The sequence below is a fragment of the Oryctolagus cuniculus genome, chromosome 13 (assembly GCF_051225735.1).
Source record: "Oryctolagus cuniculus isolate XC-2025 breed Fujian yellow rabbit chromosome 13, ASM5122573v1, whole genome shotgun sequence".
In the NCBI taxonomy this organism is placed as follows: Eukaryota; Metazoa; Chordata; class Mammalia; order Lagomorpha; family Leporidae; genus Oryctolagus; species Oryctolagus cuniculus.
In genome coordinates, this window is record NC_142879.1 from 111,657,227 (window position 1) to 111,676,050 (window position 18,824).

Below are 18,824 nucleotides of genomic sequence, written 5' to 3' on the forward strand. Positions count from 1 at the left end.
TTTCCTTTTTCATCTCTGATTTTATTGATTTGATCTTTTCTTTTTTTAGTTAGTTGGGCCAGTGGGTTGTCAATTTTATTTATTTTTTCAAAAAACTACCTCTTTCTTTGGCTGATCTTTCGTAATTTTTTTTTTATTCAATCCTGCTGATTTCTTCTCTGATTTTAATTATTTCTCTTCTACTAGATTTGGGTCTGGTTTTTTGAAGTTTTTCTAGATCCTTGAGATGAATTGAAAGCTCATTTATTTGGTGTTTTTCCAATTTCTTGATGTAGGCACCTATTGCTATAACCTTTCCTCTTAACACTGCTTTTGCTGTATCCCATAAGTTTGATATGTTGTGTTGTTATCCTCATTTACCTCCAGAAAGTTTTTGATTTCTCTTTTGATTTCTTGAATGACCCAGTGTTCATTCAGGAGCATGTTGTTCAGTCTCCATGTGTTTGCATATGCTCTAGGGATTCCTGAGTTGCTAATTTCCAACTTCATTGCACTATGGTCTGAGAAGCTGCATCGTATGATTCTAATTCTTTTAAATTTGCAGAGACTTGCTTTATGGGCTAGTATGTGGTCAGTCCTAGAGTAGGTTCCATGCACTGCTGAGAAGAATTTAAATTCTTTAAGTGTAGGATTGAAAGTTCTGTAGATATCTGTTAGATCCATTTGGGCTGTAGTGTCAATTGAATCTGCTGTTTCCTTGTTGATCTTCTGTTGGGTTGATCTATTTCTGAGAGTGGAGTATTGAAGTCGCCCAATACTATTGTATTTGAGTCTATGTCTCCCTTTTAAGTCCCTTAACATATCTTTTAAATAAACCGGTGCCCTGTAATAAGGTGCATATCCATTTATAATAGTTATGTCTTCCTGTTGAATTGTTCCCTTAATCATTATATAGTGCCCCTCTTTGTCTCTCTTAACAGTTTTTGTGTTAAAGTTTATTTTGTCTGATATTAATATGGCTACACCTGCTATTTTTTTGGTTTCTGTTGGCATGGAATACATTTTTCCAACCTTTTACTTTCAGTCTGTATGCATCTTTGTTGGAAAGATGTGTTTCTTTTTCTTTTTTCTTTTTTCTTTTTTCTTTTTTTTTTTTTTTTTTTTGACAGGCAGAGTGGACAGTGAGAGAGAGAGACAGAGAGAAAGGTCTTCCTTTTGCTGTTGGTTCACCCTCCAATGGTCGCCGCCGCTTGTGCACCGTCCTGATCCGATGGCAGGAGTCAGGTACTTATCCTGGTCTCCCATGGGGTGCAGGGCCCAAGTACTTGGGCCATCCTCCACTGCACTCCCAGGCCACAGCAGAGAGCTGGCCTGGAAGAGGGGCAACCCGACAGAATCTGGCGCCCTGACCAGAACTAGAATCTGGTGTGCTAGCGCCACAAGGCAGAGGATTAGCCTAGTGAGCTGCAGCACCGGCTTGGAAAGATATGTTTCTTGTAGGTAGCAAATAGATGGGTTTTTTTCCTTAATCCGTTCAGCCAGTCTGTGTCTTTTAACTGGAGATTTGAGTCCATTAACATTCAATGTGACTATTGATAAGTAGTAACTTTGCCCTGCCATTTTCCCAAAGATATTTCTAATATATGCTTTGAAATTCCTGTGATCTTTTACTGGGAGATTTTCTTCCTTTACCTTTTTTCATATTTATGGCCATGTTTCTGTGTTTCTCTGTGTAACACATCTTTAAGCATCTTTTGCAGGGCTGGACGAGTGGTGACAAATTCTTTCGATGTCTGTTTGCTATGAAAGGTCTTTATTTCACCTTCATTCACAAATGAGAGCTTAGCAGGATATAATATTCTGGGCTGGCAATTTTTCTCTCTTAGTACCTGGGCTATATCTTGCCATTCCCTCCTAACCTGTAGGATTTCTGATGAGAAGTCAGCTGTGAGTCTGATTGGAGATCCTCTGAGAGTAATCTGATGTTTCTCTCTTGCACATTTTAGTATCTTTTGTTTATGTTTCACTGTAGTGAGTTTGATTACAATGTGTTATGTCGAGAATCTCTTTTGGTCATGTTTACTAGGGTTTCTATGAGCTTCCTGTACTAGGATGTTTCTGTCCTTCTCCAAATTCAGGAAGTTTTCTACTAGTATCTCACTAAAAAGGCCTTTCTCGAGCCGGCACCGTGGCTCAATAGGCTAATCCTCCACCTTGCGGCGCCAGCACACTGGGTTCTAGTCCCGGTCGGGGCGCCGGATTCTGTCCCGGTTGCCCCTCTTCCAGGCCAGCTCTCTGCTATGGCCAGGGAGTGCAGTGGAGGATGGCCCAGGTGCTTGGGCCCTGCACCCCATGGGAGACCAGGAAAAAGCACCTGGATCCTGGCTCTTGCCATTGGATCAGCGCGGTGCGCCGGCTGCAGCGGCGGCCATTGGAGGGTGAACCAACGGCAAGGGAAGACCTTTCTTTCTGTCTCTCTCTCTCACTGTCCACTCTGCCTATCAAAAAAAAAAAAAAAAAAAAAAGGCCTTTCTCTCTCTCCATGCCTTCAGGAACTCCTGGAACCTGAATGTTGGCTTTTTTAATAGTATCCTGTAGATTTCCAACAATATTTTTTAGATTTCTAATTTCCTCTTCTTTTCTTTGGTTTCACTGTATGCTTTCCTGTGCTCTGTCTTCTAAGTCCAGTAGTCTCTCTTTTTAAGGCTCTCAAATGCATTTGTCATTTGATCTATTGAATTCTTCATTTCATTTTGATTTCTCTTCACTATCACAATTTCATGTTCTACTAATTGCTTCATTTAATTTTGATTTTTCCTTAAGATTTCATTTTCATGAGAGATTTTCTACCCTGTCCAGTAAGGATTTCTGTAGTTCAAGAATTTGTTTTTGAGAACTTCTAAGTGTTCTTATCATATATTTTTTGAAATCCATATGTTGCATTTCTTCTATCTCCTCATCTTGGCTTGGGGTGTCTTGTTCACTTGGGGGCATCATAATGTCTTCCTTGTTCTTGTTTCCTCAGTTTCTGCATTTCTTGCTTGGCATTATGGAGATATTCTTCTTCTTTTTTTTTTTTTTTTTTTTTTTTTGCTGTTGTGGTTTTTCTTGTTATACTATGACTCGATTAAGTGGACTGTCTGCTTTTGATGGATCCTTAGAGGCTTGTGATGGGTGTGGCAAGAGAGCTCTGTTTGATTCTTCAGGGTTAAGGGTGACACACCCAGGTTAGGCATATTAAATTTTTTCTCCTTCTCTCTGGTTTTTTATTTTTATTTTTTATTAAGAAGGTAAGTAATTCCACACAGCTGAGTGGAATTGAAGGCAGGCAGTGTCTGAGCTCTGGCCCCTGTGGGTATAATATTTGTCTGCTCTGTCCCAAGGACCACACAAAGGATCTGTGCAGTCCTCAGTGTAAGCTCAGATTCCCCTGAAGTCTTCCACCAGGTTTCCAAGGTTACCAAGTTTGTGGCGTCTCCTAAGAGTACTCACATCTCAGGCACTCCACGAGTTCTCTCACACACCCTCAGTTTGTTTTTGTTTTTTTTCACAGTCACAGTTCATAAGCTCCCACACATCACTAGGTCCTAACCTCCTTTTATTTCTCGCACCAGAGTCAGGTTTTTCTGCTTGGCTGAGGGCGGGCACAGCCCTGAGGTAGCACAGCTTTTACATATGTCCAAAATGGTGCCTGCTCTTTGTCTTGCTCACCTTTGTAAGGTGAGTGGAGAGAGAGAATCATGTCCATACTGGTCCCTTTTATTTTATTTTATTTTATTTTATTTATTTTATTTCAGTCTTTTAGTTAGCCTAGTGGTCTTTCCCCCACAGGGCTTTAAGCCTCATTCCCTCTAGGCTCTTCCTGCGACTTCCCTGCCAGTGTCTTGGGCTACTGAGGTTTTGCCTCACCTCCCTTTCCAGCACTGGCGTGTAGACTCAGCAGCTTGGGTCCTGAGCCATGGGCACCCGTACCCTCCACATGGGTCCACCATGTCCCACTAGTTCTGGAAGAGTTCCTTCTGCAGTTTTTTCCCCTAACTCTTCCCTGAAACTACAGTATCTCCACTTTTATTAAACTATCTTTTCCTGGACTATCAGTGTGCTCCCTCCCTATTCCACCATCTTGGAGGACTCCTGCCCCCTGTATTCTAATAGTCCTTCTTGGTAGCTCAAGGAAGTTTTGCCAGGATCTCTGTAAAAAAGATGAAATAAATTGTATTTCAGGAGAAAAGTGCTTTGTGTAGTGTCACATGATTTGTAAATACCCAGCACCTTAACTTCTGCCTAATGTTCTCTATCTTGCCACACTTAATTAAAAAACATTTATTTTTCAGATCCATTTCAGAAATTGTCACCAATGCAAATAGTACTGTTTTAGAAAACTTTCATGAGCATGTCTTTCCTTTTGCTACTAATGCTATGTTTGGAGTGTATGACTTCAAAAAGCATATCATGAGGCTGGTGCTGTGGCACAGCAGGTTAATGCTCTGGCCTGAAGTGCCCACATCTCATATTGGCACAGGTTCAAGACTCGGCTGCTCCACTTCTGATCCAGCTCTCTGCTATGGCCTGGGAAAGCAGTAGAAGATGGCTCAAGTCCTTGGGTCCCTGCACCCATGTGGGAGACCTGGAAGAAGCTCCTGGGTCCTGGCTTTGGTTGGTGCAGCTCTGGCCATTGCAGCCATTTGCAGAGTGAGCCATCAGATGGAAGATCTCTCTCTCTCTCTCTCTCTCTCTCTCTCGCTCTCTGCATAAATTTCACTTTCACATAAATACATCTTTAAAAAAAACAAAAAGCATATCATAAAAATTTCCTCCCTTTCAGTAATTTCTTCTTGAACAACATGCAGTATACATGCAGCTACAGAAAATTACTGTGAACCTTTATCCTGCCTTCTGAGATAGTAAAAGTATATTAAATTAGATTTCATATGATAATAAGCTTCTTAAAATTTAAACCAAAAGAACACAATGACCATATATAAGCCGAAATGTGAAGAACAACCTTATGGTCTCCAGATAATTTATTTTTTATGAATCCCAGCACTTTTTTTTTTTTTTATCAGCAGCTTTTCTAAGGTCTAATTGATAGGCAAAGATTGTGTTTATAGGAGCTTTTATTCAAGTTTTTTTAAAAAAAAAATTATTTCAAAGTATTGTATATAGAGGAGAGACCCAGAGAGATCTCCCTTCTGCTTGTTCACATCACAGATGGCTGCATTGAGCAGGGCCAGGAAAGAATGAGGCCAGGAACCAAGATCTTCATCTGGATCTCCCACATTGGTAGCATTTGCCCAAGTATTTGGATCATCTTCCATTGCTTTTCTCAGGCCATCAGCAGGAAGCTGGATCAAAAGCAGAAGAGCCAGAACATGACCCAGTGCTCATATGGGGTGCTTGTATTGCAGATGGCAGGTTTACTTGCTATGTGACAATGCTGGCCCTGTTTTATGGGAACTTCCAAATGAAATTTTGAAGTTGTATGCATTGTAGTTTGCATGTAATTCAACTTTCTGCCATACTTACTGATATATATCAGCATTTGATGTAGGACAAATCAGAAAACACAATGGCTTAACAAATAGCCATTTGATTTGCAGTTCAGACTCTGTGTTATGGGCTGTACTCAGCTGGGCAGTTCCTATGATCAGTCCAGGAGCAGAAATGAGAGTTTAGTCATTTGGGGAACTGATTGAGGCTTCACTTAAGTGTCTGGGGTTTGTGGTGAATCTTGGCTATATATTATCTTTTTTTTTCTTTTTTTGACAGGCAGAGTTAGTGAGAGAGAGACAGAGAGAAATGTCTTCCTTCCATTGGTTCACCCCCCAAATGGCTGCTATGGCCAGCATGCTGTGCTTATCCAAAGCTAGGAGACAGGCACGTCCTCCTGGTCTCCCATGTGGGTGCAGGGCCCAAGAACTTGGGCCATCCTCCACTGCCTTCCCAGGCCACAGCTGAGAGCAGACTGGAATAGGAGCAACTGGGTCAGAACCAGCACCCCAACTGAGACTGTCACCTGGAATACCAGTGCCACGGGCGGAGGATTAGCCTAGTGAGCCATGGCACCAGCCTACATACTATCTCTTCAACAGGCAGGCCCCAGGGTTTTTCAGAAGATAACTGTCAGAAAAAGAAAATCTGAGAAGGCAAATACTTTACAAATTGTCTATTTCTGGGGCTGGTTCTGTGACATAGCAAGTAAAGACACCACCTGCAGTGCCAGCATCTCATATGGGTGTCAGTTCATGACTCGGCTGCTCCACTTCTGATCCAGCTCTTTGCTACAGCCTGGGAAAACAGTAGAAGATGGCCCAAGTCCTTTGGCCCCTGCTCCCTTGTGGGAGACCTGAAAGAAGCTCCTGGTTCATATCTTTGGATCTACACAGCTCCAGCCATTGCAGCCATCTGGGGAGTGAACCTGCAGTTCGAAGACCTCTCTTTATTCCTCCTTCTCCCTCTCTCTCTCTCTCTCTCTCTCTTCTCTGCCTCTCCTTCTCTCTTTGTGTAACTCTTTCATATAAATAAATATTTTAACAAATTATCTATTTCTATCACATTTACTGGTATCTCATGGGGTAAATCAGTTGAAATGGTGAAATTCATGGTCTTTTTCAAAAATATTTATTTATTTATTTGAAAGAGTTACACACAGAGAGAGGGAGAGGCAGAGAGAGAGATAGAGAGCTCTTCCATCTGCTGGTTCACTCCCCAGTTGGCTGCAATGGCCAGAGTTGTGCCAATCCAAAGCCACGATCCAGGAGATTCTTCTGGGTCTTCCACATGGGTACAGGGGCCCAAGGACTTGGGCCATCTTCTACTGCTTTCCCAGGGCATAGCAGAAAGCTGGATCAGAAGTGGGGCAGCTGGGAATCAATCCAGTGCCTATATGGGATGCCAGTCTGCAGGTGGCAGTTTTACCCACTAGGCCACAGTGCCAGCCCCAATCCAGGGTTTTGTGAAGGGATGAATACAGGGAAAGGTGCTACTTGGAATCATTACTGGTAAAGTGCACTGCATTAAATATACATTATGTGTATTTGTTAAATTTCTTTAGTATAAACTTTAATAACAACATAATGTTTATCTCTGATAACCTTATTCATTTGAACACTCAACTTTTCTTTTTACTTTCACATTATTATTTTACAAAATTTGTAGATAATGCTTTTGTTAAACCAATGCTAACTTCTGTATAATCTCTGCTACTTAATATAGGTGGATGCATTTTCCTATGTATTTCTATTTTTACAGGATTATTCCTCCACAGTGAAGCTGATGTTTTCTTGGTTAATGTATTTATTATTCTTTATTCATTCTATTACATCCTTTTTTTCCCACTGTTCAGTGCAGAAGGAAACCAGAGTTGTTTCTTTTTTTTTTTTTTTTTTTTTAAGATTTCATTTATTTATTGAAAGAGTTGCAGGGAGAGAAAGTCTTCTATCTGCTGGCTCACCCTCCAAATTACTGCAAAGGCTGGAGCTCAGCCGATCCAAAGCCAAGACCCAAGAGCTTCTGGGTCTCCCATGCAGGTGCAGTGGCCCAGGGACTTGGACCATGTTCCACTGCTTTCTCAGGACATAGCAGAAAGCTAGATTGTATGTTGAGGAGGCAGTACTCAAACCAGAACCCATATGGAATGCTGGCACTGAAGGCAGCAGCTTTACCCATTATGCCACAGCGTTGGCCTCTAGAGTTTTCTTTGAACTCCTGCCATTCACCTTCTCTCCCAGGTATGATTCTGGGTCCTCCACATGTTTCTAAGAGGAAAGAAAATTAATATATCACCTGTAAGTGTTTTTTTTTTTTAATTATTCCCCAGCTTGTCAGTACTCATTTTAGGTGTTTAATGCTAGTTTATTTATTTATTTTTTTAGTTTTTTTTTTATTTATTTGAAAGTCAGAGTTACAGAGAGGCAGAGGGGGAGAGAGAGAGAGTCTTCCATCTGCTGGTGCACTCCCCAGATGGCCACAGTGGCCGGAGTTGCACTGGTCCAAAGCTAGAATTGAAGAGCTTCTGGGTCTCCCACATGGGTTCAGGGGCCCAAGGACTTAGGCCATCTCCTACTGAATTCCCAGGCCATAGCAGAGAGCTGGATTGGAAGTGAAGCCACTGGGACTTGAACTGGCACCAATATGGGATGCCAGCACTGAAGGCAGTGGCTTTACCTGCTAGCCACAGTGCCAGTCCCAGTATACTAGTTAATTAAAATGGAAAATATGGGGCTGGCTCTGTGGCTCAGTGGGTTAATGCCCTGGTCTAAAGCATCGACTTCCCATATAGGCACTGGTTTGAGACCTGGCTGCTCCACTTCTGCTCCAGCCCTCTACTATGGCCTGGGAAAGCAGTGGAAGATGGCCCAGGTCCTTGCGCCCCTGAACCCATGTGGGAAACCCAGAAGAAGCTCCTGGTTCCTGGCTTCAGATTGGTGCAGTTCCAGCCATTGCAGCCAACTCCTCTCTCTGTGTAACTCTGACTTTCAAATAAATAAATAAATCTTTACAAAATTTTAAAATAGAAAAATAAACATAAAATTTGTTATCACAGAATATACAGAAATGAATTATGAATTTGGCATGATTATGAAACATTACTGTCATCTATAATAATGCAGTTTGGTCTCTTTCTGTTGCTATAGCAAAATATATATTTGTTACATGAATTGAGTTGAAACTAAGCACAATATGCTACATTTTTGGGGTCATGTCTGAAACATTCTACACATAGATGATGTACTGAACAGTGTTTTAGTGCTACCTATGAAGTAAACACTTAGCATTCTGCAAGAGGAAGAGTTACCTAGTGCTAAAACACAGATAAGTTTGTTTTCAAATTGTTAGAGTAATAGAGTCCTTAATACCTTTGAGAAGCTGAATTGGATTCTGGAATAGGATAAGGAATGTGTGGAGAAAAGAATCTACTGGAGGCTCATTTATTTTTTTAAGATTATTTATTTGAAAGGTGGACTTGCAGAGATTGGGAGAGACAGGGAGACAAAAGGATATATCTTCTATCTAGTGTTCATTCCCCAAATGCCCACAATGGCTGGGACTGGGCCAGGCCAAAGCCAGGAGCCTGGGACTCCATGGGTCTCCCACATTGGTGGAAGGGTCCAAAAACTCAGGCCATTTTCACTGCTCTTTCAATCAGATTAGCAGGGAACTAGATTGGAAGTGGAGCAGCAAGGACTCAAGTCCTCTGTTTACATGGGATGCCAGCATTGATGGTGGAGGCTTAGCCTGCTGGATCACAATTCTGGTGACTATTGCAGGTTCTGAAACGAATCTCTAAGCATTTTTCTCAGTGAGTCACAAATGCAGATTGTACTGCAGACATTCCCAGGTTCTCTTTTTGGGCAAATAATTCCATTGCTTTCATTTAATTATGTATAATGTCATTTCAAATGTTTATCATTTGAATGCTTTGGGCAAGTATTTCCATTGCTTTCACTTTAATTAGGTATAATGTTATTTCAATTGTTTATCAGTAGAATAATCATAGACAAGGGCAAAAGCTAATTTGTATTCTTTATCTTACCTGTATTTTCTCTTTTACTTAAAAAAATATTTATTAGCTTGATAGAGAAAAAAGTTGATGGACTGAGAGATAGAGAACTTTGATACTTTAATTCACTTCCTAGATAACCATACCAAACAGGTGGGGCAGGACTGAAGCCAGGATTGAGGAATGGAATCTAGGCCTCCTTCATTGGTGACATCACCATTGCTTCCCCAGGTTTGCATTATCTGGGAGCTAGAAACTAGAGCTGGCATTGGAAATCATAGACACTCTGAGGTGGCATCATAAACAACACTAAGCTAAATGTCTGCCCTGTCTTTTAATATATTTTTTCTCTGACATATTGGAAATGATATGCATGGTGTTTTCCTGGAAATTGTTTTCTGTTCATTCCCATCGTAGTTTCACTGATGGTTTCTTGCCTTTTTTCTCAATGCTTCTACATACTTCTCCTTAACATTGCCCAGTCAAGAGTCAGTATTGCCCCTCTTCTAGCCTGCTGTGCAATTCCCTTTGACAGATGTGGCCTTTGTGATTTGAACCTCCTGTTTCCCTCCAGCTTGGGCATGTCTCACAGCCTGTAGATCATGGGTTTGACTCTGTTGAATGCTCCATGTGGCTTTCTAAACACTCCACAAGTCTAATGTGAAACCATATCCTTCCTTTTTTCCTTCATATCCATACACAACTGTCAGTGTTTATTTTGTGACAGAGTTAACATGTTGACTGGAAGTGTATTATTATAGGTGATGACAGCATTTGAAGACCTGGCTGTGTACTTTACATGGGAGGAATGGCAGAAAATGAACAATGCTCAGAAAATCCTGTACAGAGATGTGATGCTGGAGACCTACAGCAGCCTGTTCTCCTTGGGTGAGTGACACCCATCACATGCCCAGTGATAACATTTTCTTGCTATTTGACAAATAAGGGAACACTTTATAATGTTTAATATTGGGCAGGATTAGAATTTGAGTCCATGAATAATCCGAATATCTACCATCTAACAAAAGATTCAAATTGGAACATTTGTTGCATAGCTCCTGAACCAAGCTGTAGTCCTTTAAATAACCCAAGATAGTGATTTTACAAAGTCTTACTTTGTTTCCATTAATAGGGCACTGCATTACCAAACCTGACTTGATCTTCAAATTGGAGCGAGGAGAAGAGCCATGGATCGTGGATGAATGCTTGAATCTGAGCCTTTCAGGTCAGTCTGCACATAAGAGACAGGGAGGCCAAGGCAGAAAGTGTGCAGATGTTGACTGGTGTTCTTTCCATGAATTTTTCTCAAGCCTTACTCCTGATGACAGCTGGTTTTGTGCATCAGACACAGGCATTTAGAGATACCAATATCTTTCTAACTTTTGTTCTTAGTGAAGATGTTCTTTGATTTCAAAAAAAAAATCCAGTCATTTTCTGATGTTATTAAGGCTTTTATCTAGGTTTGATACATTCCCCCGATTCTAACTTGTCCTTCTCTACACTTTCATACCTTTTCCTTCATGCACTTATTAGTTCCTTCAGTGCTTGTTAATTAGGCAACATACAGAAACTTATTTTTTTTTAGGATTAATTTTTCTGTGTGGTTTTTTTTTTTTTTTTTTTTTGACAGGCAGAGTGGACAGTGAGAGAGAGAGACAGAGAGAAAGGTCTTCCTTTTGCCATTGGTTCACCCTCCAATGGCCACCATGGCCGGTGTGCTGTGGCTGGCACACCATGCTGATCCAAAGCTAGGAGCCAGGTGTTTCTCCTGGTCTCCCATGCGGGTGCAGGGCCCAAGGACCTGGGCCATCCTCCACTGCACTCCTGGGCCACAGCAGAGATCTGGCCTGGAAGAGGGGCAACTGGGACAAAATCCAGCACCCCGACCGGGACTAGAACCTGGTGTGCCGGTGCCGCAGGTAGAGGATTAGCCTATTGAGCTGCCATGCCAGTCTGTTTCTGTTTTTTTTTTTTTTTAAAGATTTATTTATTTATTTGAAAGTCAGAGAGAGAGAAGAGGGAGAGGCAGAGAGAGAAAGAGAGGTCTTCCATCCACTGGTTCACTTCCCAATTGGCTGTTGTGGCTGGTTCTGTACTGATCTGAAGCTAGGAGCCAGAAGCTTCTTCCAGGTCTCCCATGTGGGTACAGGGGCCCAAGTACTTGGGCCATCTTCTACTGCTTTCCCAGGCCATAGCAGAGTGCTGGATCAGAAGTGGAGCAGCTAGGACTTGAACTGGTGGCCATAAGTGATGTTGGCACTGCAGGTGGTGGCTTTATGCTATGCCACAATGCCAGCCCCCAGAAACTTATTTCTAACTCATTGCTCAGATTGAATTCCTAGTCATGATTTTGTCCAGGCATAGAACTTGCTCAGGACTGAATCAATAAATGTGAACTCTCTCTTAGTCTCTTTCTTTTTTTTCCTCTGTGCCTCTCAAATAAATAAGAAAATTACAGTCTGTTGGAAACATTTGAGGAATGAGCCTACAGTTGGCAAACCTCTGTTTCAGTCTGTCTTTATCTCTCATTCTGTCTCTCTGACTCTCAAGTAAGTAAATAAGTAAATGCTAAGAGATGGTCATGTGGCTGGTGCTGTGGCACAGTGAATTAACACCCTAGCATGAAGCACCAGCATCCCATATGGGCACCAGTTTGGGACCCAGTTGCTCCACTTCCAAAAGCAGTAGAAGATGGTCCAAGTCCTTGGTCCCCTGCACCTGAGGGAGACCCAGAAGCAGCTCCTGGCTCGTGGCTTCAGATCAGCACAGTTCTGGCCATTGTGGCCAATTGGGGAGTGAACCATTGGATCAAGACCTTACTCTATCTTTGCCTCTCCTCTCTTTGTGTAACTCTGACTTTCAAATAAATAAATAAATCTTTAAAAATAAAACATGGTCATGAGTAAGCCTCTGTGCTGTGACATCAGAAATTATGAAGCTAGGAATGACACTGTGGTGCAGTGTGTTAAAGCTCCAGCCTGTAGCACTAGCATTGCATATGGGTGCCAGTTCAAGTCCCAGCTAGTCCCCTTCTAATCCAGCTCTCTGCTAATGCACCTGAGAAAAGAGCAGAGGTTGGCCCAAGTCTTTGGCCCCCTGTACCCATGTGGGAGACAAGAAAGACACTCCTGGCTCCTAACTTCATTTTGGCCCAGCATTGGTTGTTGTGCCCATATGGGGAGTGAACCAGCAGATGGAAGACTTCTCTCTATAATTCTAGCTTTCAAATAAAGTAAATCTTTGAAAAAAAGAAATCCTAAACTAAGCATGAACTTACATAAAACATGAAAATAAGTGATCCTAGACTCACCAAGAAAATACTGAGATTTTGAGACCCAAGGTCAAGTAGCCTCATGGGGTTATGTTGAGTGGCTCAGATTTCTTTAAGGGTGGAGTTTGAAGTATGATTTCTCTCTTATTTTTCAGTATCATTGAAAAATAAGCATACAAAAAGATAAGAAAAGCATAGGAAATGAAGCTTTCAGTGAAAATAGGAGGCAACTGATCAAAAGCCTCCAGAAATTCAAATTATCACACAGGAATGTTTCTAGAAAGAATCTAGAGGAGGTAACCAGCACTGATGATTTCAGAATGAGTTAGAAAACACTTTTCAAAGATGAGCAATTCCCGGTTTGCAGAAACAAATTCTTCAAACTGATTGGGAGTGTTTAACTAAAGTGGTATATTGGGAATTTTCTGTACCTGTTGTACTTCTGAGAAGCTGAAGGTGTTGGGTGTCCTTAGGAATTTGGGGAAGCTGTCATAGAGTAGAGACAAAGTAGTTTTTCATTTGAAAAATCCCACAAATGATGTTTACCTAGGAAGACTGAGCATGAGACACTCATAGATTTAAATCCTACTCCTTAAATGTTGTCCTGCTTAAAGTACAGGCACATTTCACTCTTCTCCACCTGCAAGTAAATGATCAGTAAAACTTTTTCATGTTTATGGTTGAGATATCAGAGAAGCAAAAAGCACACAATTTTTATAAAAGTAAACTGGAGAAAAAGCACAAGGAAAAAAATGGTTGCTAGGTAGTGGGTGAATATTTTTATTAAATATTTGCCCATTCTTTAAAATATTTTATAGTTATTTCATCTTTGTGAAAGGCAGAGTGATAGTGAGAGAAGAGAGAGAGAGAGAAAGAGGTCCTCTATTAGCTCACTTCCCAGATGCCTGCAACACTTAGGTCTAACTAGTCTGAAGCCAAAACTCTAGAATCCCTCTAGTCTTCCCTGGTTTCTCACAGGTTCCCAGGCACATGAACCATTATCTGCTTCCTTCCAGTTTACATAGGCAGAGAGCTGTACTGAAAGCAGAGTAGCCAGGGCTCAAACTGACACTGTTTTGAGATGCAGGCATCCCACACATCATAGCACAAATGTCATTCTACCATCCTTAACAAATTCCCATAGTAAAAAGGATCATGTTTGAACATTGGGAAACCTCATGGTATATTAATGTATTAAGGAGAAAAACCATATAATGGTCACAAATAAGTACCTCATACTGATTTTGTGAACATCTTATGCCACTTGGATAACAAGTAACTTCATTCCCTTTACATGAGTATGGCAGGAGAAACAGTTACATGTGATTCAGTGACATGATTGCTTTTTTCTCATTTCAGTGGTCATGAAAAGGGATGACCTGATTAGGATCAACCAGGAAAGTCAGGACAAAAATCTGAATCAGGATTTTATGAAAAATAACAAGACATCAGCTCTCAAGAGAATTGAATTAAGAAAAACACTTAGTTTAAATTCAAGCCATGTTCCAACACTGATTATTAAAAAGGGAATCTATTCAGGATTGAAGCCTGAGGAATGCAATAAATGTCACACTGTGTATCCCCCCAGTGGGCCTGATCAACTACAGGCTGGAGAGAAATTTGATAACACTAAGATACCTGGAAAATCTCTCCAGTTCTGTGAGCCTCCTAGCCAGCTTGACAATATTCACATCATGAAGCAGCCATTTGGACCCACTGGACAAGCAAAAGTCTTCACAAGAAAGATGTTCTGTAAATCTGAGAGGGTTCATATGGCAGAAAACTGTAATAAGTCAACTGTCACTTTTGGAAAAGCAACGCAAGTAGAAAAAGCTATCCATGAAAATTCTAGCCTCAATATGCATCAACAAACTCACACAAGAAAGAAATTTTATAAGTACATTATGTATGTTGAACCTGTCATTCACCAGTCACATCTTACAATAAACCAGAGACTAAATACAAGGGAAAAACTTTACACATGTAAACCTTGTGGAAAATCACTCAGTTTTAATTCACCTTCCGAATGTAATGACTGTGGAAAAGCCTTTGGACAAAAGTCAGTCCTCAGGAAACAACAGAAAGTTCACAGAGGGGAGAAACCTCATGAATGTAGTGTCTGTGGAAAAGCCTTTGGACAAAAGTCAAACCTCCTCATACACCAGCAAATTCACACAGGGGAGAAACCTCATAAATGTAATAACTGTGGAAAATCCTTTGGACAAAAATCAAACCTCATCATACACCAGCAAATTCACACAGGGGAGAAACCTCATAAATGTAATGACTGTGGAAAAGCCTTTGGACACAAGTCAAACCTCCTCATACATCAGCGAATTCACACAGGAGAGAAACCTCATAAATGTAATGACTGTGGAAAATCCTTTGGACAAAAGTCAGACCTCATCATACACCAGCGAATTCACACAGGGGAGAAACCTCATAAATGTAATGACTGTGGAAAAGCCTTTGGACAAACGTCAGGCCTCAGGAAACATCAGCGAATTCACACAGGAGAGAAACCTCATAAATGTAACGACTGTGGAAAAGTCTTTGGACACAAGTCAGGCCTCAGGAAACATCAGCGAATTCACACAAGGGAGAAACCTCATAAATGTAATGACTGTGGAAAAGCCTTTGGACGAAAGTCAGAGCTCCTCATACACCAGCGAACTCACACAGGGGAGAAACCTCATAAATGTAATGACTGTGGAAAAGCCTTTGGACGAAAGTCAGACCTCATCATACACCAGCGAATTCACACAGGGGAGAAACCTCATAAATGTAATGACTGTGGAAAAGCCTTTGGACAAAAGTCAAGCCTCATCATGCATCAGCGAATTCATACAGGAGAGAAACCTCATAAATGTAACGACTGTGGAAAAGCCTTTGGACAAAAGTCAAACCTCCTCATACACCAGCGAATTCACACAGGGGAGAAACCTCATAAATGTAATGACTGTGGAAAAACCTTTGGACAAAAGTCACACCTCCTCATACACCAGCGAATTCACACAGGGGAGAAACCTCATAAATGTAATGACTGTGGAAAAGCTTTTGGACGAAAGTCACACCTCATCATACACCAGCAAATTCACACAGGAGAGAAACCTCATAAATGTAACGACTGTGGAAAAGCCTTTGGACACAAGTCAGGCCTCAGGAAACATCAGCGAATTCACACCGGAGAGAAACCTCATAAATGTAATGACTGTGGAAAAGCCTTTTTCTATAAGTTATACTCATATCAAAACAATTCATACAGGGCAGGAACCTTATGAATCTAGTAAGTGTGGAAAAGCCTTTATAAATCATGTTGTGAATTCTGTGGTATGATATGAGCTATGATTTATAACATGGGAGAGACTTCATGAATGCAATGACTGTAGAAAAGCCCTTGGGAATGTCACATCTCAGAATGCATCAGAAAATGCACAGGAAGAGAAACCTTTTGGACATAATGACTTGGAAAGCTTTTTCCCATAATTCAGCCCTCATTGCACATCATCTAATTCATATGGGGGAAAACACTTCGGATATAATGCATATGGAAAAGCCTTTATCCATAAGTAACACCTCATAAAACATCAGAATTCACATGGGGGAGAAACCTTATGAATGGAATGAATGTTGGAAAACTCTGCCAAAATCACACAATATAACATCAGAGAATTTATTACATGGTGGAAATCTTGTAATAAATGTGGGAAAGCCTTTTGTCAGAAGGAATACCTCATAACATGTAGATCAAACAAGGGAGAGAACTTAAGAATATAATGAACGTGAAGGACTTTTTGCAAAATCAACATAACCATGTGACAGAGCCTTTTGCTGGAAATTACATCCCATACAATAGGCACTCCCATAAGGAAGAAAGGTTGGGACCAGCGCTGTGGCACAGTAGGTTAAAGCCCTGGCCTGAAATGCTGACATACCATGTGGGCACTGGTTCTAGTCCCAGTTGCTCCTCTTCCGATCCAGCTCTCTGCTATGGCCTGGGAAAGCAGTAGAAGATGGCCCTGCACCCACATGGGAGACCCAGAAGAAGCTCCTGACTCCTGGCTTTGGATTGCTGCAGCTCCAGCCATTGCATCCATCTGGGGAGTGAACTAGCAGATGGAAGACCTCTTTCTGCTTCTCTGTCTCTCTCTAACTCTGTCTTTCAAATAAAAAAATTAAATTGTTAAAAAAAATGAAGTTCAGAAATATTAGTGTGACAAAAAGCCATTTGTCAGAAATGGCATTATACATCAGAAAATTCACACAAAGGGTTTCTTAGGAGTGTAATGAATGTGGAAGTATATTTTCATAGAATTCAGGCTTGCATAAATATGCAACTCAAAAAAGGTGATATCCTTCAAGTGCAACAGACCTCAAAAAACCATAGCCAGAAATTAAACATCAGGCTGGCACCGTGGAGCAATAGGTTAATCCTCCACCTTCTATGCTGGCATCCATATAGGTGCCAGTTCTAGTCCCAGCTGCCCCTCTTCAATCCAGCTCTTTACTGTGGCCTGGGAAAGCAGTAGAAGACAGCCCAAGTGCTTGGGCCTCTGCACCCACATGGAAGACCAGGAAGAAGCACCTGGCTACTGGCTTCAGATCAGTGCAGCTCTGGCCATTGTGGCCATTTGAGGAGTGAATCAACAGAAGGAAGACCTTTATCTCTGTCTCTCTCACTGTCTGTAACTCTACCTGTCAAATAAATAAAAATCTTTAAAAAAAAAGAAAACAAGAAATTAAACATCAACTAACATCAGAGAATTCATACAGTAAAATTTCAATTTAATGCATGTGAAAAAATTTTTCTGCCATTAATCAATTCACATGAAGAGACTCCAAAATGAGAAAACATACATGCATAGAAAAGTCATGTACCATGGCCATGGTGATTTCACTTTTATTGTAAGATCATCATCACCCCCAACATTCTGTAAGTTGCCCTGGAAACTGTCAGGTACACAGTGTCTCAGGGCCATTTTAGCCAAGGGTAATAATTCTTTCTCCTCAATGTAATATATATATATATATATATATGAATATATGTAACATATATAACATACATATATTTTATACATAGATAAATTTGCCACTGTGTGTCTAGATACTAGTATATTTCCTGAAAATTATGCGGGAAAATAGTGGGATCTTAATGTGATTTTTATCCCAGAATTATGTATGTTTATTTAATTTTAGAGGTTGGTAGACTTGGAGACACAGAGAAACAGAGATTATGAGCTACAACTTGGTGGCTTACTCTTCATTCTTGTAATGATCAGAAACTGGATTATTACAGAAAGCTGAGCTATTCTTTTCTGATGATAAATACATTATAAACATTTCAAAAGGTTGCTCTATATATTTATATTATAAATTATATATATGTACATTTATATTGTAATGTCATAAATTACACACACATATATATTATATATATAAACACCTTTAAAATTCTCCTTGTTATTGGTATAAATATTTTGAAATTTAAATATTTCCTTTTAAAATTTTATTTAATATAAGTTTGATATATTTCATATATACAGACTAATGAATGTAAGTGACACTTCCCCTGATACCCTCCCTCCCACACACAGTCCAACCCTTTCTCCTCTTCCCTCTCACATTCCCACTTAACTTTTACAAAATCTGTTTTCAGTTTACTTAATGATTGTATAGTTAACCCTACACTAAGTAAGAGTTCAACAAGTCAGCAAATAGTATGAAGCAAAAAAAATAAAAAAAAAAAATCACTGTTCCTCAATGGAAGAGACAAGGGCTCTAAACAATCATCAAATCTCAAAATGTGTATCTAACTCCAATACATTACATTTTAGGTACTCTATTAGCTACCTCAGATCAGGGAAAACATAGGATATCTGTCTTTCGGGGACTCGTTTGTTTTACTAAGTATAATGGTTTCCAGTTTCATCTATCTTGTTGCAAAAGACAGGGTTTCTTTTTCTTTCTTTCTTTTTTAATAACTGAGTAGTATGCCATAGTGTGTATATACCATAATTTTCTTATCAAGTCAACAATTGATTGATATCTGGATTGTTCCCAGATCTCAGCTATTGTGAATTGTGCTGCAATGAACATGGGGTTATAGATAAC

The 18,824-nt window shown here is 40.5% G+C and overlaps 1 protein-coding gene across 1 annotated transcript in view; it reads left to right on the forward strand.

Annotated features, from left to right (window-relative positions):
• Nucleotides 1–16,906, forward strand: part of LOC103346414 (uncharacterized) — a 41,736-nt gene extending 24,830 nt beyond the window's left edge. The window contains 4 exon segments of the mRNA XM_089312503.1: nucleotides 10,204–10,330; nucleotides 10,575–10,667; nucleotides 14,073–15,967; nucleotides 15,969–16,906. Coding sequence (XP_089168629.1) covers nucleotides 10,204–10,330; nucleotides 10,575–10,667; nucleotides 14,073–15,967; nucleotides 15,969–16,049 — 2,196 coding nt within the window. The 3' untranslated portion in view covers nucleotides 16,050–16,906.
• The last annotated feature ends 1,918 nt before the right edge of the window (nucleotides 16,907–18,824 follow it).